Raw genomic sequence first — 22401 nt, 5'->3', positions numbered from 1 at the left:
ATCCTAAATGACTGAATTTAAAATGTACTGCAGGGAAAAAAATTGGCAAAACTACCTAAAGTTAGGAGAGCTAAACTTGTGGCATGTTATTTAAAAAGACTTCAGGCTGTAATTACAGCCAAGTGGCTTAATAAAGTAATAAAATTACCTCTATAACATCAAAAGTAACCCAAGTAGGTATTAAAGAGATTTAAGAGTCAAGGATAATCAAACTTAAAGTGAAAATCCCTAAAACCAATCTAAGCAAATCTTTCATAAAATCAAGAATTAAAATAATTATTTATAAATTAAATAATGATAGATTAAGCAATACAATGTTAAAGCAATACTTTGAAAATGAAGGCACATCTTTAAAGGCCTAAAATTCAGACTTTTTATAATTCCTGCAAAATGTTTTTTCTGAGGAAGAAGCCATCAGCTCAGGGCTAAGCAACCAATAAAAAGAGATAATGGGAGACCTAGACCATATCATAGTGCCTAAACTGAATTCCTAATCATTTTAAATCAAGCACATCATTATACTAGAAATGTCTATTTTTCATAAATGTTAACAAGCTCTAACTTTACTCATATCTATCTCACATCTAAACAGTCGGTCAGGGCCTTCAAAGCCTTTACTGCTGGCCTAAAATCAATACGGAACACTTACCAACATTCAAAACCTAAACTTTAATTTCCTTCTATCAAACTGTATTCATTCATTCCAAACAATCCATTCTCTTAATTTTGTAGCACTTCTCTTGGCTGTGCTGCTTCTATTACATTTATGTGGCTGCTATATTTTTTTGTGCAATCAGATTTCAGACTTAATTCCTTGCTATGTCAATCAAATTTGCCCAGGGCCTTCAGAATCAGTAGTGCTGGCTGTTGACACCTTCATAATATTAGTGAGGAATGTTTTCTTCAATCAATTAAATGTAGCGGGCCCACTGCAAACGTCAGCATTTTCTGTCCTCTGATTGGTCAGTTAGAGCAAAACTTTTATTAAAAGTTTTTTTGGGCCTCAATTGCAGATACTTCATCGTGATACTGATACTTCCTGCACAAAGACAGAAGGATGGATTGTTTTTATAAATAATCAGCCTCTCTGGTCAGTGTGATATATATTTTATTTTCATGCTTTATGCTCTATTTTATTTGGTAGTTACATGCATAATATTAAACCCGAACAGCTCCTGGTGCTGAAAATGTGGTGGAGCTGTGGTTATAGAGTAGAGGATTGCCTTTGCCCTAACTGGGCTTCTTGCCTTATTGTTCTCTGTATTCACCCTCACACTAATCTTCCTCTCTGTTATACCCACGCTTGTTACATTTCATATTTGAATACTATATAAATATAAAAGTGGTGATATTAACCCCTTGTTGAAAATATGCAAAAAACCCTTTGTATTACCAACATAACATGTTCTTACGTTAGTTAAGGTTAAGTTGAAGGGTGGCCAGTGCAGGCCTAAGTACCAGTTGCACCGCCCTCCACTGCATCTAAAGCTTTTCAAAAATTGCACTGAATAAAAGAGAGATTTACATTTTCAGTTAGACACGGTCAATAATCTCTTAAAAATAAAAATGATACAATTAATTGGGAATTTAATATTAACTGTCTGAATAACTACTTTAGCATAAGGATCTCAGAATCCTCTTGGATGTTTCATTTTAATATGGCAGGCGACCCACTGTGGAAGCTCAGAGCTGTTCTCACTAGACCTATGGTTCTATTGGACCATGTCAAACTGGCCTTATGAAAAGCAGTTAAAGAAAGATAGTTTACATCAGAGGAGGGCAGGCTGTCCTCTATACAAAAACATCTGTTCATTTCAGGCACGTTCTCCGACATCTCAATAAAAGCACTTGAACATGCATGAATGAAAAGGATGTATAAACACCAGTTTTGAAAGTAACTTTTTAAAACTTTGATATATGAATAGTTGATGCCAAATTCTAAACATGCTTTTGAGTCTCCACTTACCATCAGCTCTTAACCCATATGGTTCTTACAGGAGCTTAGGTACTAACCCCTCTCTAAATCTGACTATTAACAGCAGGCTCACGTTTTGCCAAAGTGTGATCAGATGGCTAGAGTAAAGTCAAGTGAGGAAGATTAGCAGAACAGATCACATTGCTTGCTCAGCATACTGATTGGCTCATTCTAGAAAGAAGCCATGACGTTCTGTGCATAAAAAAAGGCACCAACGACAGCTTACATATGAAAAACATTACTTTATCTAATGCAATTAATACATAAATAAAAAAAGTCACATATTTAAACATTTGAATAGACTATTCTAGACAGCACTCCAATACCAGCAAATTCTGAGTCAGAGGATAGGATCTAGTCTTTTGCTAAAGTATGACGATGTCCAATGGATCTAAATTTCCATAAGATGGATTGAAAAAATCTTATTAAATAAACAAGCTGTTATAGTAGGCGGAGGCCTGGGTAGCAGGCAGTAACGGAAAGAGTAATGCTTCACTACAATTGAGACTATAAATGATGGACAGTAAATAACAAATAAAACTTCCTATTGATATGTTTACACATTAAAATATATAGAAGAAAAATCCAGTGTACTGTATAAAGTTTCTTTAAAAAACAGATCGATAAGAGCCATTTGGAGATGAGAACAATAACAGGTGGTTAGATTTAACAATTGAGCTTTTACAAAAGTTTTCACATTATGTACGTTTTTACTGAATAATGTCTTCAAACTAGCCTTTTTATATGACCCTTTACAACAAAAACATAATTTGTTCAGATCGATACCTTAGTAGTTTAGTGCCGTTGCCTTTTAAAGCCTCTAGTCTATTTTCCTTAATTTACTTCGGGTCAGAAGTTACTGCGTTTTTGTGGATGTGACGTCATTGTAAATAGGTCTGACCTAGCAAACAATCAAAGCAATATATTGCAAAGGAATTTTGTGGATGCTCAGAAGTGACCTGCATCCAGCTAAACTCAGGCACCAATGGCAACTCCAGGTAAGGTTAAGTTAAGGACAAGTGACAGCTACGAGAATTAGCAGTAGAGTGCTGCAGGTCTATTTTTTGGCCACAAGTGGCTGTATAATTGGAAAACTCCGTAAAGCCTCTTTAAGGACAGGACTTTAAGGTATAGTGGAGGATGTTTATTTTCCAGGTGGATCATCAAAATAAGTGGTCCTCCTAATTGTCAATCATTCTGGTGATATGTTTAAATAAGGACGTCCTACGTGCTCGTCCTCATTTTCAATTAGCGGTGGTGAGTCTGACAAAGTGGAAAAATTGCAAATCTTCTTTTGGAAAGTAAGCTTGTATGAACGATGCAAACAGCAACTTTTAAACAGAGCAAGCACAAGAAGAAATGGGCTCGTGCATGCTCTCGCGTGTGTTTAATAGACGTTTACTCTCGGGAGCGGGTACAGGGGTGTGCGTGTGCATTTCTTTTTTTTTAGGTGGAATAAAAAAGGTTTATCATGAAAATCCACTATACCTTTAATAAAACAACTAATACCTGTTTTCGTTTTCATTAGGTAACAAATCTAGCTAAAAGATGACCTATTACAAGATAAAGGTGGAGGGTTCAAATCTAAGACTTTTATGATGTCTTTTCCTTAATCTCTGGCTTTACCACACCTGTCCCAGAGTGGTACATGTAAACCAGCTGATGCAGACAGACTTGACAGTGCTCACCGACTTGAAAATTGTAACTCATGGGTTTCCAGACACATGTTTTTCGTGCCCCATTTTTTTTTAGTGCGTGTCTTATGTGTTGCATTTGTGGAGCAGAGAGAAAGCTGACAGCTTCAGAGACTTGGAGACAAACACTGCCTTGCGTCTTTGGGCCTCTTGAAAACAAAGCCCCTAAAGTGATGCAGCTGGCTTACTTTCTAATTCCTAGGAAATCACTTCCACCCTTAACTTTTTTCCATCCCATCAGTTCTTATCTTTGTAGCTGTATGTTTTTTTTCTTTCAGTCACACCAACCAATGTTTTATATATCTGTGGTCTCTTTCCTTTTCAATTTGGTTTATTCATTAATATCATTTATGGACAATCTGTGCTTTTAGTTAAATATTCAGCTCAGAATATCAAGTAATCAAGAGTTTAAAAAAGACATAGAAAATAAGATACTTTATTAAAATCCATTGATGTCCTTGTTCCCTTTATGTTTTATCCTTTTGCTAAAGGCCACAGGCAGCCTTTATGACATATACAGACCTTATTTTTAGTGCATTTTTTCTAAGTGCTCAATCTCTTTTCAGTTATAGCCAAGATCCTTTTCTCCTTGGCCACACCTGAAAGTGTCTACAAGTAACTTTCAGTTTTTTATTTGAATCAGAGAAAAGTGAGATTTATGAACTGCTTGTTAAACTTGAAGCATAAGTTAAAAAAAAAGTTAAAATCTGTGAAAAGCTATTCATGGAAAACTGATTTTTTTTCTCTCATAATAATGACTCTCTTTGACTTCATGCAACACTAATATTATTATCTAATCTAGTTGAAGAATTTTGTGACATCTTGTAGCTGAATTGCAGAGGGTAAATAAATGGCAGCAACTTTAACTAAAGAAAATGCTTTATACTGTTAAAGCTGGAAATGTAATGATCAATAAAGTGCATGTTCTGCTACCAAAATGGAGTATTTATGACCTTATATGAGTTCACACAAGGTTTGTGGTGCATACAATAAATGTTATGTTTCATTTCAGCCAATAACACCTGTTTTTAGATATAATTTGTTATTTGACAAGATAAGAAACAGTGTGCCAGCAGCAACAACACCTTGACTGTACTGTCCTTGACTTTTGCAGTGGTGGCATACTGTATATAAAAAGGAGTCATTCTGCTGGCTGATTGAAATCTAAAATTATTTTCATTATTTACTTTTGCAAGTTGCCTTGATGGTAAGGAGCTTGAGATCTTTATGCTTTGAAGGACTCTATTCCTTAGATTCCTCCAACACCTCTATAGGATTCACATCACATCTCCAATACATTAATACTTTAGCAATGAAGAAACATGTTAGTAAAATGAAAAGACTGCTTTAAAGCCTAATCTATCAATGGTATGAAAAACTTAGGCTTAGATGTATGTGCCATTTTAAAAGGTTGCCGTTTTATTGCTATGGATTTTTTTTTACTTGACCAATAAATCAGCAGTAGCCCGGTACTGCTGGAGACAATGCAATACGTACAACAGAGTGCTATATGTTTATGTTAAGAGGCACAGACAGTTTAAAATTTTTTTTTGCCTCATATTTTTTTTTTTTTTTGACTGTAGAACTGAGGTTCATCTGTCCACTGCTGTCTGGAAAGGTTACTGTATTAAAACAAAATTATCCACTTTAATTATCCATTTTAAAACAACCAAACAGATTTAGTTGTATAAATTTCGGTTTGGATTTGGTTTTGGAACTGATGTGGATGAGTAACAATCCTCTGAATAGATAAGGTTATCAATTAGAAATCAATATAAATGATGCTCCAAACATCCCACATAAATGTGATGTTTTCTTCCACATCAATGTCCTTTAGTGTGTGCAAGTATTGCTAATAAGCATATATATATATCCATCTCTCCATTTATCCATACATATCTATATCTATCTTTCTTTTTTTTCAGAAAAATATCCCCAATCAAAATTCTTAAATAAATTTTTGTCTGCCTCGCAGAAATGTGCTGAAAGGTATTCTAGTTTATTTTAAGATGTCATGCTCCATTGAAATCCCGTCTGAATACAAATCGTTTGCTTCTACAGTCGAAGAATACAGAACTTGAGAACAAGAAATAGGTCTTTTGAAAACTTGACACTGAGAAAACCTTATGATGTGAAGTCAGACATGATGACACATGATCTACAGCACAGTAGACCCTCACTTTAACTTTGCAATGTTTAGTTTCTGCATCCAAATTCAAGTATTATATCTGCATTACTTTGTAAACACTTAATAATGGTGTTTAAACCTGTTGTCTCCAAATCCAGTTAATGCTCTCTGTTGTCCGTATGAAAAACATGTCAAGTCTTCACAATAGAAAGACAGAAACAGAAAGAGGAAGAGTCACAAAGTAAGGAAGAGTGATGAGCAGTGACTGTTTAAATTCCAGCCAACTATCGTTTGTTAGCTCTGACACCTTTGTCAGACTGGTGACAAGGGAATAGGAATAAAAAGGCTAAGGCATTTACTTGAGAGGGATTTGCTGTGAATAAGTGAGAAAAAAGAGAACAAGAAGAGGTCACACAGCAGATAGACAGATGGTCAGAAGGAGAGATGAAGGAGAAGGGAAGGCGGCTGATGGGAATATTGGTTTTTAGCTTCCTGCTGCCATAATGGCAGGTGGTAATAATAGCGTGGCTTCACACACACACACTGTGCCTTCACTTCAAACACAGTCCAGCTCACCATCATACATACCTCTGTGGGAAAGGTTAGCATTGGTCTCTCTTTGAATGCTGTCTGGGGCCACTGGTCCTAGTAAGGGTGTGTGTGGGGACGTCTGAATGTTGCTGCTCAAACTGGTTGTTTCTGTGCTTGTGGCAGCTTGTGTCACGGATGGCTCTGTACTCCTGCTGTTACTGGGGGTCTGAGAAGTTGTTGCTGTCATGTAATGCCTGACTGTGGACCTTGGTGGGGGGGCAGCAGAGGTGGAAGTTTCAATGGTTGTGGGAGTTGTGGTGGTGGTGCTGGTAGCTGGGGTGGTAGTGGTTGTTGTTGTTGTAGTTGTTGTGGTGGTGGTTGGGGCAGCAGTGGTGGTTGTCCTGATTCGAACTGGAAATAAAACAAAACAAAAGACAATAAGGAGTACTTTTTACTTTAGACTGCGAAAGGATTTGGATTCTCTTTTTTAATTAAAAATAAAAAATAATAATAAATTAAACAGTTCTTTTGAAACACCAAGACACATATGAAAAGATACAAAAACATCAATATTCTGAGAGTATCTGTTTGTAAGGGAACCAGTATTGCATGCTATTCAGCCTATTTTCTTTTACTTTAATTATTTTAAATTTATAAAGTGCAAGTGTTGCTTGAACAAGATTCTTTCATTGGCGAGGGGAAGTTCTCAGAGTAATGCATAAAGGGGAAACACATCTCTACATATTAATAGAACTCATTGTTGTCATTTATAACAAAATCATTGATACTAAGCACATAAGCAGAGAATAATTTTACCTTAGAACTGCGTGACTAAACCTCCATGTTTGCTCTCAAAGAGAGCAGACAAAGAGTGGGCCCCAAGCAATGCCCTGTCGCTCCTATAGTATCTACATATCTTGCTTATCTATGATAGAATAGAAAGCTTACTCAGCATTCCAGCTATGCTTGGCTCTCCTCAAAGCCGAAATCTGCAGATTCCTGCACCCAAAATTAACATTTAACAACATAGTCTCCAAACCATCTAACATAAAGCATACATAAAGAACACAGTTAATATTTAACCACATCTATCTCTAACAGTGTAATAATTAGTAATTGGTCTTGATTTAATTTTACTGAAAATAAAGTATGTATTGCTGGCCTTTGCTATATTTATAGGGCTAGTAAAACTAAAATTAAAAGGCTCATGAGGCAACTGAGCCTTTTATGAAGAAACCTTTATGTAAATATTATCCTTTGTACTTCAGACTTAAAATTCAAGCTAGCAGGTAACAAAGAACTTTAGGGTCAAATATTTTAATTTTAGACTCTTTAAACCACAGAATACTTCCAAAAGATTATTTTTCTTTACCTAAGCATTCGGAGATCCTAAGCTGGCTTATATATATATTGGAGAACCATCTTTTTACTCTCAGAATGTCATTTCAGCCCATGTCAGCACAAGACTAATTTTATTATGTATAATGACACTTTTAGCAGCCTTACCCAGCATACTTGCCCAATTTTGTTCTAAACCTGATAAATACATTTTGCACCAACTTTTAGCCAAAGATAAGGTATGTGGAGATCCACATTTCTAATACTGACATTTTGCTTGTTTTCCTGGTTTTCCATTATGGTGCTGCAAAAAAAAAAAAAAAAAACTCAACAAGTACAGCTCAATTTAAAATGTCATATACTATTACTGTAGATCCTTACAAAAGCCATTATATCATAATTTAGCTGTTTCTACAGCTTTAGAACTGCTTAAACAAATATTTGCTTTAGCAGGTGCCGATTATTTAAGCAAAGGATGTTTAAGCTTGTAATGTAAAGCAAATAAATATATTTTACTACTTGGTAAGTTAGCAGTCAGTCATAGAAGCAGATTTCTCTTACTGGCTGCTACATTTGGTTGTCAAAATAAATAAACAGTTAAACATTTCTTACACCAAGTTGGAGAAAGTTTTGGCTTTTAATAGATTTTTTAATGTCTCCACAGACTCTTTCTTTCCAGCTATGCTTAGAGCTGCAGATTCGATTACATTTAGATTTATGTTAGATGTTATGAGCTTTGAGAAAACCAGACTTTGAAAGATTCCCCCCCCCCCCCCCCCCCCCCCCACTGGTCCCAAAAACTAACAAACAACAAAAGCTGCATCATTTAATCTAAAGTCATAATGCCTTTGTCTGATCACCTTTTCTGCATATGCTCTAATGTGTTTGGTACTTTTAGGTAATTTTACTGCTTCAAGCTGTAGACATTTAAAGCAGCCGAGAAGAGGTGTTGAAATTTAGTTTTACTCCATAAAAAGTGACAGCTCAGCAGCAGTTCTTGTATTTTAAAAAGAAATCTAAAGCTTCCAGTCCGTGTGCATTCAGTGCTCAACCATCCCCCCGTCCCCTCCCAGAGCAACACTGAATGATGGCCCACATACATCATAATCATCTCATTCTCCCTTTTCCCTGAGTCAGCTGCCTGTGCCTCACCTGCTAAAGTGTGCTGTGTGAAAACAGAGCGGCTCTATTAAGGATAACAACCCCACAAATGTTGCGACTCCATAGAGTCAGTGGACGAACCGAGCTGCGAAATAGGGTCAGTGAAATAATGGAGTTGTCTTGGGGACACACAAGAAGAATCTCTGACCCATTTACTGGAATAGTTTCCTCTTTTTTGGAGACGACTGCATTTAATTTCATTACAATCAACGCAAACACTTTGGGTGCATCACACAGCATAGAGGCAGCATAAGGCAAACTGCGTTTGAATAGGCCAACTTGTCATTAAGATATTTTTATGTCAGTAAACATAAAAGTTTAACTGTTAAACCAGCTGCTTTCCATTTAACAGCTGGGACTTTACTTTCAGCTATCACTGAAATGACATAAATAAAACCCTAAGAGAACCTTACATGCAAAAGATGAACATGCTTTTATAGATGCAATTAAGACTTTGCTTTAAAGTTATCGTTGTGTGTATGAGAACCCTCCTTAGCAGCTTAATAGCTGTTTAAAAAGACACTCCATCACCATATGTGATATGTTATTACAGCAGTGCCCGTCTCCAGTGACATTATCTTGTACAGTTCCTTCTATTACGCGGGTCTCTGGACGGTATGATTCATTGGGTTGAGGGGACATACCTACAACACAGCGTCTCATGTCTGGACCGAGCTCCATACCATCGGGACAGGCGCAGGTGTACTTTGGAGAGTGGTCTGTGATCTGAGGAGCCTTTAAACAGAGATACTCACAGCCCCCGTTTGGTAAAGTTCCCATATTGCAGGTGTCAGGGGCTTAGGAGACAAAAAAAAAAGTATAATAAAATATTATAACCAACTTGAAATTAATGTTACAACATATATAAGTTTGTTATTGTGCTTCACTGGATGGAAGGTCAAGAATTCCAGAAGCCTTCATACATCTAAACATTTAGATGATCCAACAATGAAAAACATATGAGCCATAGATGATACACATATTTAAAAGTTTAACTCTGAACAAAGCTTTAAGATATCTTTAACAGTGGGAGATCTGCGTCCATAATTCCTTTATTTACACAGCAGTTAATCAGCATAATTAATCAGAGCATTGAAAAACAATTAATACCTCTGGACTCTGTTTTTTCTGCTGCAATTATTTTTTTTTTGTTAATTCTTATAATATTTCAGTCTCAGTATGAATATAGAGCATCTGCCAAAAGTGTGTAAATTCTTGACTCATATTATTAAAAGTGGACTTCAACTTCTAACACATCAATATATTATAATATAAACCAGTTGTTGTAGTTCTGGTTGTAATCTAAGATTTGATGACATGCTAAAAAAATAAAATAAATATATTCCATCATTCATCTGACACGCTTGTCCCAATTGGAGTCGCAAGGGGTGCTGGTGTCTATCGCCAGCTGTCTGCGGGCGAGGTACACCCTGGACAGGTCGCCAGTCCATCGCAGGGCAACACAGAGACAAACAGGACAAACAACCATTCATAGACACACTCACACCTAAGGAGAATTTAGAGAAGCCAGAGTGCCCTGAGAGAACCCATGCATGCTCAGGGAGATCATCCGAAATCCATACAGAAAGACCCCGAGCCGGGAATCGAACCCAAAACCTTCTTGTTGCAAGGCAGCAGTGCTACCAATATTCCACTGAGCAGCCTACTTTGCCATTGAGAAGCAATAAATATATATTTTTTTCCAATTCACAATTCTGTCCTGTTTTTTTAAGCAATCACAGAAAAAAAATAAAATGTTCTAAGGTTTGTGGCTTTAAGGTAACAAAATATGAAAAGAGTTCAAATATTCATATTAGTTATAAAGGGCACTGTGAAAGTGCTCATTTGCAGGCAAAAGCTCAAAGACCGTTTTAAATATTCTACACAACCATACAATATTTAAATGGAGTCTTTTAGACCTCAATGCAGACTCATGGACATTTTTTTTGATTTGCTGGTTGTGTGGTAAAGCACCTGAAATAGGTCAGGTTGCACTTGTTTTAACCTTTAATTTCCTGTTTCTTTCTTGTTATATAGATCTGGAGTTCTTAGGGAATAATCAAGATCAGTGCCACTCACTGCTCAAGTTTTGACACATAGGAAGCATATTTATGCTCAGTTTTCAGGATCAATACTGAAAGGATACAAGGTTGAGCGATTTTCACAAATATTGGCAAGCTTTCAGTGAGAAAACATACCACATTAATACCTAACTGCATTTATAGAGAAATCAGTGACACTCATTCAAATTAAGAGGTCTTTCATGTAAAACAGCTTTTGAGTTTATAAGTGTCAGGGTATTTTGATCATTGTCTATGAGTTTCTGTTTTCCTTGGGATAAAATAATGTGAAAGAGGCTCACGTCTCTTTACATGGTAAAGATTGCAGAGCCAACCTATAACCCATAATGGGTGTCTTCATTTGTACATCAAGATAAGAAATTAATTTAGCATTTTAAAGAAAAAAATTAAATTTTCTAATATCTACAGTCTGAGCAAAAAAAAAACTACAAAAAACAGCAAACTTAAAACGCCGGGAACCGTCACAAGCCTGGACATAATTTTTTTCTTTCTTGTGCACAAAGAGACGTGCACAGTAACAGAGCCTAAACCAAATCTCCAAAGAACACAGCTTTATTGTTATATAATACTTCTGTCACAAGGAGTTGAAGGGATTTTTTGTCATCATTTCTAGGGATGCCACTAAAATGAACCCTGGATCTTCTCACCCTGTCCTCCATGTCAGTAGATTTTCTTCCTCTATTTTCTGTGAAATAAATGAAAAAAATCTACGCCTGTGTTAAGAAAAAATACAAGAACAAACAAGCAAAAAAAAAGCTGTTTTTGAAAAGTGTTTGTTTTTTTTAGACAGCAGATATTTAATTAAAATAAGTAGCTCTAGTAGCCGTTGTTTGAATTTGACAGTTCTCTGAAGTGTCTTTTGTCGTCTTTAAAAACAAAGGAACTTGACTGAATTGGTTATGCTCTATGTTTTATTTGATTTTTTTGTCTTCGAAGATAAACATTGTTCAAATGTTTCTCGTAAATAAAATTAAATGGAATAAGAAAAATTAAGACTATAACAACCGACCAATTACATCCTTGTAAACACGCTGCAGTTCATTAAATAACAAGGAGACCTTCCAGAAAAATACCAGTTATAAAGGGGAAGCCTATTAGAAAAATATATCAAAGGAAGTAGTTAGGGAAAATGATATATTCACATGAGAAAAGAAAACGCTGATACTGATACAGTCAAGGTCACTCTCTCTCTCTCTCTCTCTCTGTATATATATATATATATATATATATATATATATATATATATATATATATATATATATATATATATATATATATATATATATATATATATATATATATATATATATATATATATATATATATATATATATATATATATATATCAAAGTTACCAGGGCTGCAGTGTTAATTTTCTTTTAACTCCCTTCAAGCTTGCTTAGTTCAGTTTCATTTGTTTATTTTGTTGGCATTTAGAAAGTGATCATGTTCATTTCTGGAATATTGTTTGATATATTAATAAAAGGATGAAATTAGTCCTCAATTGGCAAACACACTGCTTTGAGGGCTTAATGAGGAGAAAAAACTAATCATGAAAACAGACTCACTGTCTGAAAATGCACTGCTTTACAAACACATGCACCCAAAACACTTCAGAAATGCTAATTCTTAACACATCATTTAACATTTTTAACACAACCATGAATCTGATCGACAAAGCTTTTTGTTCTTTCTTTCAAAGAGTTTTAATAAGTTAATCTTAACATCTATAGTGCAGATAATAAGGTTTTCTGAGATCAAACAGCCTTTTGTCATTTGACCATCACTGATTTGTTTTGCTGCCAGTCAGTGAATTAACACACACACCGACTCGCATTGCTTCTCGTCCTCAATGAACTGTGCTGTGTGTCCTGTCTCTTTAAAAGATACATACCATATAAAAAGAACTTGTGGATGATTTTTTATTTTTTCTGTTTACCTTTGGGCTGCCTCTGCTCATGGAAGACAACAAGGTCCAGCGGATTGTTAAGATCCTCTGCTACCTTTGTCACATCGTGTCCCGTCAGCCGGTTGGCGCTGTAAATGGCTTCATCCTCTAAGTCTGTCCAGTATATTCGATCCTGTGTTAAAAGAGATGACTGTTAAAAAGAAAAGTACAGCAGGCTGCTCCATTCCTAAAACAGTTCTCAATACATCTTGGGGGTCTCAGTTACTCAAAACGTCCTAAAAAAATCTTCTTCAGGTTGTCCAGTGAAAAATAAAATAAATAGATTCATGAGTCGCAAAATTGTATTTAATGTAGTAATTAGTAGGGTTGCACAAATACCGATACCAGTATCAGGGAGGGCCCCGATACTGCACTAAAATGGTGGTATCGGTACTGGAGAGTACTGACAAATAGGGCGCCGATACCATTTTGAGAGCCAAATGTTTATTGAACTATTGTCACCCATTTCAGGTAGGCAATAAAAAGTTCTACTGGATTCACTTTGTATTAGTCTTTTTCCTGCTTAACAGATGTAGGCTGTAACTTGACAAAGCCATGATGGCAATTATTATACAGCCAAGTAAAATGCAATTCTTCATATATAGACACACATGAATTTCAAACAGATGGTATCGGTATGGTATCAGCCGATACTGCACAGCCAGGTATCGGGTATCGGTATCAAGGCCAAAAATGGCATTGGCGCAACACTAGTAATTACTGTTCATTTTAATGTTTATTGCTTTTAACTGATGAAAGCCCCCTAAAAAAAATAAAATAATCTATTTTGATGGCAGCAAATATTTTCAACAACAACTAACTGTTCAACTTCATCTACACACAAATAAACCATTTTATGGACTCTGATCAGTCAAAATATTGCTCCGAAGTGTGATGAGGTTATTCTGCTTTAAATGGTCTGACAAAACATTTAAATCCATGCACTTTATACATGATTATTTTTTTAAAGTTTTTCAGCTTTCAAAAACAGTTGTTACCTCAACCTATTTTATGATTATTGGCGTTTTAAAAATGCTGTACACTTCAGTAATTTTGAGTAAAAACATATTTGAATATGAAATGTATAGTTATCAAAGATTTTTAGCTCCCCATTATTTACAGTTATTGCCTCTTTACCTTTCTGGCCTTAGCGTCTTCCAGACACACGTTATTCATTGGTCATTAGGTTCCTCAGTATTAACCACATTTTACAACATTTCTTTTGCCCATTGCAGCTTATTTAATGATTAGCCCTACTTTCCCAATTGTTCTTGTAAGTACCAATTCTTCTCCAAACATCTGTTAACTTAGAGAAACTTAGAAAAAAACAGAAAAAAACACAATTTGGGTGATTTTTTTTTTTAAGAATGACCATAGATTCTGAATAAGATATAGGTCTGTAGAATTTTAACATGAGACTGCTTAGACTTTAACTATTCAATTTCAATCCTTATGGTTACTGCCTTGCTGGTCAAACAAAAAAGTAAAATGTTTGTCTCACTTGACTAACTATGCCTGCTTTATGTCTTATGATTGCCAACCTTAAATGGGATGTTTTATGTCTGTTCTTGTTTTTCTGCTATTCTATTACAAGTAACAGATTTGTTGAATCTCTAACTAGGAGTAGTCCTGTTAAGGAATTATCTCACTAAATCTTTAAAACCTCTCCAGTTATTCTAAACCTCTTTTGTAAAAACCCACAAAACAAAACAAAAATCTAAGACCTTAGTAGAACTGCTAGTTTGAGATTAGATAGCAGGAAATTGGATTTACCCTATTTAATTAGAGGACCTCTGAACTCAATTGTTTTTTTTGTTTTTTTTCACCTTTTGTCTTGTCCTAATCAAAACCACTGGTGTATTGCGTTGGAAATATATCTAATGGACAAACACAAAGTAACAGGGAAATGCAAGTGGGGAAAAAAGAAACACTTAATAAATAAATAACCGACAAACAGAAAAAATAAAATAAAAAATGCCATAGCATATCCAGCTCCTTCACTGTGATACATTTAAAACAATATTTGATTGGGACAAGACAAAAGGTGAAAAAAAACAAACAAACAAAAAAAACCCCAACAAAACAAAACATAAAAAGGTTCATGCTTTCAAAATGGTAGACTGCATTTTTTATGCTCGATGAATGAAAAAACCCTGCAATAGACTGGCAACCTATGCAGGGTGCACCCATTGGCCATAGACAGCCTGAAACCCTAAAGGATAAATGGAAGAAAATGGATGGATTATTAGGCACAATAATGTTTAGCCTAGACTAAAAAGGCAACGCCGTGACATGTGAGGTGAAGGCAATGATTTCCTTTTTCTGTAATAACTTTAAATAATTTATCAGAAACCTCTAAAAGAAAAACATTAAAGCATCAACAAACAAGGGAGATGCATCTAAAAACTGTTCTGCCATTTTTTCAGAAGAAAATATATAAATGGTGCAAGACCAGAACAACAAAGTCAAGTAAAAGCACCAAAAAGAAAGCTTTTAAACAGCATGTATAGAAATTTAAAACGGTGCACATGGGAGAGAGAAAACAGCTACAAAAATAAGCTATCCGTTTTTTCCTGATAGCTGAGGAGAGGAACAGCAGGGGTTCAGCAAAGATTGGTGAGGTGTGTCAAAGTGTATCCTTGTTTGCGTTTCAAACACAGCGGATTTCTCTTCTTTTTGTTTGTGCTGGATTATCAGTAGATTTAACCTTTTCTCCACCATTCCCTTTTTGATCTCTGCACAAGCTTTGCTTGACTCAATCTTCTGCACTTGGATAGAGATAACCTTTACTCTTATGACATTGATGCTGAAACAATGAAAGATAAATATCAGCAATGCTGATAAAACCATTCTCAGATATTTTATTCCATCTCTAATCTCATCTCTTACTCTCTATGGATACCTTTCACAAACTGTCAGCCTCAACCTTTATTCTTTATCAGATTCTCTTCCATCAGTCATTTCAAATGTCATTTTTCTGACCTTGAGGCCTTCAAGTAGCATGTAGTATGCAGTAGTATGCAAGCCAAATGAGTGTGGTTTTGAATTGTATGATCAAGGTGACCCTTTCATTTGTCGAACTTATACCCGAATGTGCAAAGGAGACTCTCCTGAGCAAATGTTGTTGCATCACATCAAAGCCCTGGCTCCTACTTCACATATGAAATGATTAATAGAAAACAGGCTTCTGTCTCAGAAATCACATTTTGACTTAGACAAATACAGTGGACTAATAGTCAATAAGCCTAAAATGTAGTTTAAGCCAGACTTAAAGAGGTTCATTATGAGAGATTTGTCCACACTGTAAAATTCAACTGGTTATAACCCTATCTGTAGTGTTGAAGTGGCAAAATATGGTAGTAGCTCACTCCAAGAGAATACAAAGTTGTTCTTTAAAATAACTTCTGTCCTGCTGGTGTATCACTTGTTATTTATGCACGTTATACTTTGTTTTCCATCAATTTGTTATTTAATAAAGCCTTTTGTTTATGTTTACCATAACAACATGGTGTGTAACGTTGTGCATAGACGTAATTGGTAAGCAACGCAAAGCAACGGAGACAGGCGAGTGTGAAACTCCCAGTGGAGTTGTGAAAATAATGAAGAAATGTAAAATATGTATGCAAAAGGACAAAAAAAAAAGAAACAAAAATTGGATTCCAAGAAGCATAAAAATCGCACAGCACTCGAAATATAGTATGGATGTTTTTGTTTACTGCAGAGGGAGCTAAAGCTGTGGATGTGAATACACATCCTTACTAATACCGATACCAGTCTAAGAAATGCTATGTTAACATTCCATTCTAATTAAAAATGCTAGACACCACAGAAGGATGGAGGGACGGATGAAGGGACAGGCGGAAAAGGGTTAGATTCCCGGCCTGGGGTCTTTCAGGGCCTTTGCATGTTCTCGCTGAGCATCCGTGGGTTCTTTCCAGGTACTCTGGCTTTCTCCCGCAGTCCACAGTCAAAAACATGACTGTTAGGTTAATTGGATTCTCTAAATTCTCCTTAGGTGTGAGTGTGTCTATGAATGGTTGTTTGTGCTGTTTGTCTCTGTGTTGCCCTGCGATGGACTGGCGACCTGTCCAGGTTGTACCCCGCCTCTCACCCGTAAACAGCTGGAGATAGGCACCAGCACCAGCACCCCTCACAACCCCACTTGGGATTAAGCGTGTCAGAAAATGGATGGATGGATAGAATACATTAAAGCACAAATTGGGACAGACATTTGTTATAGATAAATTCATCTTACAAACATTACTTTTTGGTCTTTTTTGTATAGACATGAGACTATATAACTTTAGATGCCTATTCTGTCAACAATTGCCCCTTTTATTTGTTCTGTTGTACTTAATAGATTAGGATGCATAACAAAAACTGAAATTAGCTACTTATTTGGGGCCTATGCTCCATCAAAACCTTTATTTTCTTTTTAACATTTCCAAATAGGCAAATTTCTCTGCTTACAAGCAAGAAAAAAAATTACCTCTCTAAGCCTCTGACCTCCACTGCCCAGCAACAGGTGGGGGAAGGAGGAACTGCTTTATTCTCAGCTTCTTACAGCCAGCAACAATTCTGGTATCTTATTTAAGACTTCAAACCCCAAGAGTCGCATTAGATGTAAGCCTATGCCAAATATACCATACTGATAAAGCCTGGTTAAAATCATATATTCTTGTCTAAAGCTGGGGGCACATACTCCATCTTTCCTAACACATCAAATTTCATTATCTTTTTATTTCAAGAACCCATTTCATTCTCTCTTTCTTCCATGCCCACAAGCAAAACAGAAATGGGTGAAAAAGAACTGCAATAATAGTCGACCAAAAGGAATAGACAACATTACTCAGAGAAAGCTTTCGCAATCAATGTTTCCTCAGGAGCCGCAATAAAGCCAGGGGGTGGACACTGTCTGTGCAGATTTGTGTGTTTGTGTATCTTTCTCTGTGAACTGGAATGATGTAGAGTACTAATACTTTTACAAAACTATTCTCTGTTTGTCCTTTTTAATATTTGGTCAGAAGCCACTTTATGAAAGGTTACATTATTTACATGGCTCTATACTAATTAATATAAAAAGTCATGAACAATATAACCTTTATAACAATTAGTTACACTTTGTCATTTGCTCACATTAAAAAATAACAACTGCAATAAGGCTTTATTTAAATATTTAATAATATTCATTTGTAGCAGTAATAAAATGTTAAACTTATATGTAACGTTATTTACTATTTTCCATAGAATTTAAAATAATGCAGCGTTTATCCACCTGGTTTAATAAATGTCTTATTTGTTTCAATAACAATGCAACTGATTAGTGAAACTCAATTCAAAATGTCATCTTTCCCATTTGCATTTAAACTAGGATCTTTTCTCTTAATGCCACATTTAGCAAGTCAAATTCCACATCACCACTGCAGGGCCATGAGTTTTTGGCTTTAAATGTGTCTTGTTTGGAGTACCACATTTTGAATCAGCAATTTAGATAGCTTTTTTAACAGAGTAACTAACTTCAGACTATATATTGTACAAGTTTTATAAAATAGATAGGCAAAGGCTAACATGTTTACAAGATAATACATAAAGGTTATTTTCTTTCATCATGACAAATTTGCATATATGTGATTCAGTTGTTAGGTTAGCTGTGTCATTTTAAATTTTGATGATTAAATATTCTGCAGCATTGGTTAGTTCAACCTCTAATGTTAGGCTCTCTCTGCTTTTTCTCATTACTGAAGCTTCATCTGGTCTGTTTGTATTTGGCTGTGACACCATCCTGGTGTCTATAAGCACCTTTGTTTATAGATGTTAGACATCTGCCTGTTTTTCAATGTAGTCCTGTTTTTCAGACTGTGACTAACTGTATGTGATCTCTTTCATCCTTTGATATTGGAGCTGGATTGGAGCTCATCTGCCTGGCTGTTTATTTCCTTTACAGGGCTGCTTGTCGACTGGTTCACAGTTACCTTTGGATATCTCTGCTTCTTTCTGTATGTCTGCTTCTGTCTCTTTGAACCCCAGTCCACTACTGTCGCTACAAGCATGCTTGATGTGAGGGATTGCTGAAGAGTTGATCTAACCAGCTGGTTTTTCTTAGAAAAAACCAGTCTGACAGTAGGATCTGGTTGAATCGTCTCTGCAAAGTGCCCAGAGATAATGTGTTGTAAATACGGCTGTATGAATAAACTGAATTGAATATATATTTTCAAAAAAGTCTAACTTCCGGTTCTGTCCTTTTACAAGCAAAGTAAAGGTCTTATAAATCAAAACTCTAATTAGCTTAGAATAATTCACTTTAAATCTAACTCTGTTAAGGAAAATATCTTTAGAACATAACGCATGGTTGATTTTACCATATTAATGACAAGAAATACTTTTTTAGTTTTGGAAACACAGTGAAATTCACAAGATAACTTTACACAACTACAAACATTTTTTTTTAGAAACATTACTATCATTACTATCATATTAAATATGCTCTGTGTACATCAACTTTCCAATTCATTTACGACAGAAGAAACTTTCTTGATTAAAAAAAATTGCGAATGAGGTCATTCATCAAAGACAATGAACATATTTTTCCTTACTGAGCATCTTCTAACACAGAACCACCCCTCTAGACTCTTATATGTTGTATGTCCAGTAGTCTGCAGGCGCTCTTCTTTGTCCTCCAACTTTATGAATACTCTAATATCTTGTTTGTTCAGCAAAATCTTCATCGTATCCAGAGATATATTAACTGAATTACATTTTTTTTCTTTTTTTTTTGTTTTCAGCTTCATACATACTGCTCTACAGAAACAAATGTCTCATGATCAAGTTAGTGGGAGCAGAACAACTTCCTTTATGGATAAAGGATTTTTAATTTGTTCTGTATCACAACCCATACAGAACACAGAGCTGAACAACTGAGGGCTATTAATCTCAGAGGGTGAACTTTCACTGCAATCTAAAACACAGGTTCTTTTCACACTTACACACATAGCACAACATTCATACACATCCTCTGAACCAGACATGATGGATGTCCTCCCTTTTGCTCGGCTTCTCATCATCACAGCATGTGCAGCACAGAGAAGAATGGAGAAAACACTTCTAACATTTTGTCTCTTCTCTGTTTCACCTTCAACCTCTCATTTCTGTCTTTGGGTTGTTCGACCACACATCGATCTTTGCCAAATGAAATTAGAGTAGCTTATATTCATCAGAATAAAAACAACATATTAGTTTTATTGATTTCTAAACTCATTTCGACTTTGCACTCATTATGGAGCGAATTAACAGTTTCTTTTTAGCTAATTCTAGTTTAAATTACTTTACTCTTCCAGCAGCTCTAGTTTGACAGACCCAGAAAATGATGGTGACATGAAAGGAATTAGATTAAAAATTATTCTATAGTATGTTTCTTTTTGCTTTATTTTATAAACAAAATCCTGCATAAAAAATGTTTATCATACCCATTAAAAAAATAAATTGTTTCTAAAGATAAAAATATGGATTATTTAATGATCATGTCTCATGTTTTTTTTTAATCAATTTTAGTGAGGTCTACCATGTAGAGTTTTTTGGATTATGTAGTGGATAAACTTAAAATACATATATTCATAGAACTACACCTGCTCATCCCAGTAAATATGACTAAAAATCCTAAAAACATGAATCCATCTTTTATGCAGCATAATTTTCTGTGAAAAATAATTGAAGACTAAGTTCAGTAAAGAGAAAGGTCTTAAAAAATAGCTAAAGCACTTGCTTCATATATTTTCACACCCAACAATTCCTATAAACACACTGCTATGAGAATTATCTGCCCATATAAATATTTTTTTTGCATTTGCGTTTTTTTTTTAAGGGGAAATGTTTCAGAACCTCAATCAAATGGTATTTCCTGAAGACGATATAATGAACATATACAAAAAGCTTTTACTTTTTTTTTTCAAATTATTTCAGTTCTCAAGGGATAAAATTATATTTTAGACTCTATAACTGTGTGTGTCTTTCTCCCCTAAAGTCCGAGGGAACATAACTAGAGTCCAAGGCATCACAGATATTATCAAATACCAGAAAATCAAACAATTGTCCTCCATCACACAAATTGGCAATGGTATATCGGTAATCTAAATACCCAAACAAAGACACAATCTTTCAACAAATCAACCTTCAATAAAGATAATATGGCATAAATGGTACAGTATAGCCAATCAGCAAGGCGAGTGGAATGTAACAGTAAAGAAGAGAGGATACAGGAGTCTTTAGGTTTAGAAACATTGTACAAAAATGAATTATTCTGTATGATCCGGGAAAATAAAGGGAATCAAAAATGCTCTGATCAAAATCTCTGCTGATTTTGAAGCCAAATGTATGTGGCTGAGGAAACCAAACCAAAGCAATAATCTTCCACTGACTGGTTTGTGAAAATTCAGACCAACTTCTTCTTGTACCTCAAACACAGTGAGGGCGAATGGGTGCCCAAGGTGGTGATGGGAGGATAGCAGCACTTTGCGGTTGTCTCCATTCAGATCCACACTTGACAGTAGGTGTAGCTTGGAGTCCACCCAGTAGAGACGTCTGTTGGACAAATCTGAAAAGATGCAGAAAGAGATTAAGAGAGGGGCAAAAGTAGAAGTAAGGAATGAATGGAGGAAGAGAGAGGAAAAAGGTCATTTAGCAGAGAAAGGTGCAGGGTGAGAGGTATATAAATGTAATGGCTCACTAGCTGCACCATCAATCTTCTCTGACATGACAGCTGAGGCCCGATGCAGAAAAAACACAGATGCGATTTAAATATAACAGCTGGAGGGGTGGAGAGTGGGGGATACTTGCCCTTGAGCAAATTCATTAGTCTTGCAGATCTTTTCTGGCATTTTAGTTTAGTTTCAGTAATTCTCCAAGTTACAGGAGCATGAGCACAGCCCCAGCAGGCCTCCTTTGCTCTTTCTTTTGACATTAAAGTGATGTTAAGGATAATTTGACAGTCTACAGATTACATGCCTCTGAAATAGAGTTCTGATGAAAGCAAAGATTGGCTGTCTAAAAAGTTTTCAGAGAAAGCTAAAAAAAACTACACTTTTTAACTACTAAACACCAATCTCCTTTTCTGACTCAGTCGTTTGCTGTGCATGGAATAAATGACCAAGGTGAAATAATGTACCTATTCCCCCAAGAGACTAATGCAACTCGAGTCCACGCTCTGATATGCCTTCTTCTAAAAATAATTTGTTTTCATGAATATAGCAGCGACATCCGGATTCCACTGATCGAGGTGAGTGTATGCTTTTATTTCTCCCCAGGCAAGGGCAGCTGGGAGAAATTTGCTCTTGCTGCCAAGGGAGTTGCAAAGGATGATGGTGGGTACTGACAGCTCAGAGTGTCTGGCTTATTAAATCAGAGACCACTCGCTGGCTTGATTGATGAGAGACAGATAGAGACTGAAATATAACTATGGGAGCTATTTGGGTTGGAGCAACTCTAGACCTATCGTAACTCTGCATGCTTGTTTCTCTGCATTCAAGTGACTATTATTTTCTGTGTTTTCAGGG

At 35.7% G+C, this 22401-nt stretch overlaps 1 protein-coding gene across 1 annotated transcript in view; it reads right to left on the bottom strand.

Annotated features, from left to right (window-relative positions):
• Positions 1–22401, bottom strand: part of lrp8 (low density lipoprotein receptor-related protein 8, apolipoprotein e receptor) — a 143155-nt gene that overhangs the window by 13913 nt on the left and 106841 nt on the right. Inside the window, exons 12-15 of the mRNA XM_038278392.1 lie at positions 21304–21443; positions 12848–12989; positions 9472–9624; positions 6386–6739 (exon numbers count right to left, since the gene is read on the bottom strand). Of these exons, the coding sequence (XP_038134320.1) occupies positions 6386–6739; positions 9472–9624; positions 12848–12989; positions 21304–21443 (789 nt within the window). The remainder of the gene's footprint in view (positions 1–6385; positions 6740–9471; positions 9625–12847; positions 12990–21303; positions 21444–22401) is intronic.

Source organism: Cyprinodon tularosa, unplaced genomic scaffold, assembly GCF_016077235.1.
Source record: "Cyprinodon tularosa strain WSP-4 unplaced genomic scaffold, ASM1607723v1 ctg140, whole genome shotgun sequence".
Taxonomy (NCBI): domain Eukaryota; kingdom Metazoa; phylum Chordata; class Actinopteri; order Cyprinodontiformes; family Cyprinodontidae; genus Cyprinodon; species Cyprinodon tularosa.
The sequence above is the reverse complement of the archived record's forward strand: the minus strand, read 5'-3'. Positions and strand labels throughout refer to the sequence as shown.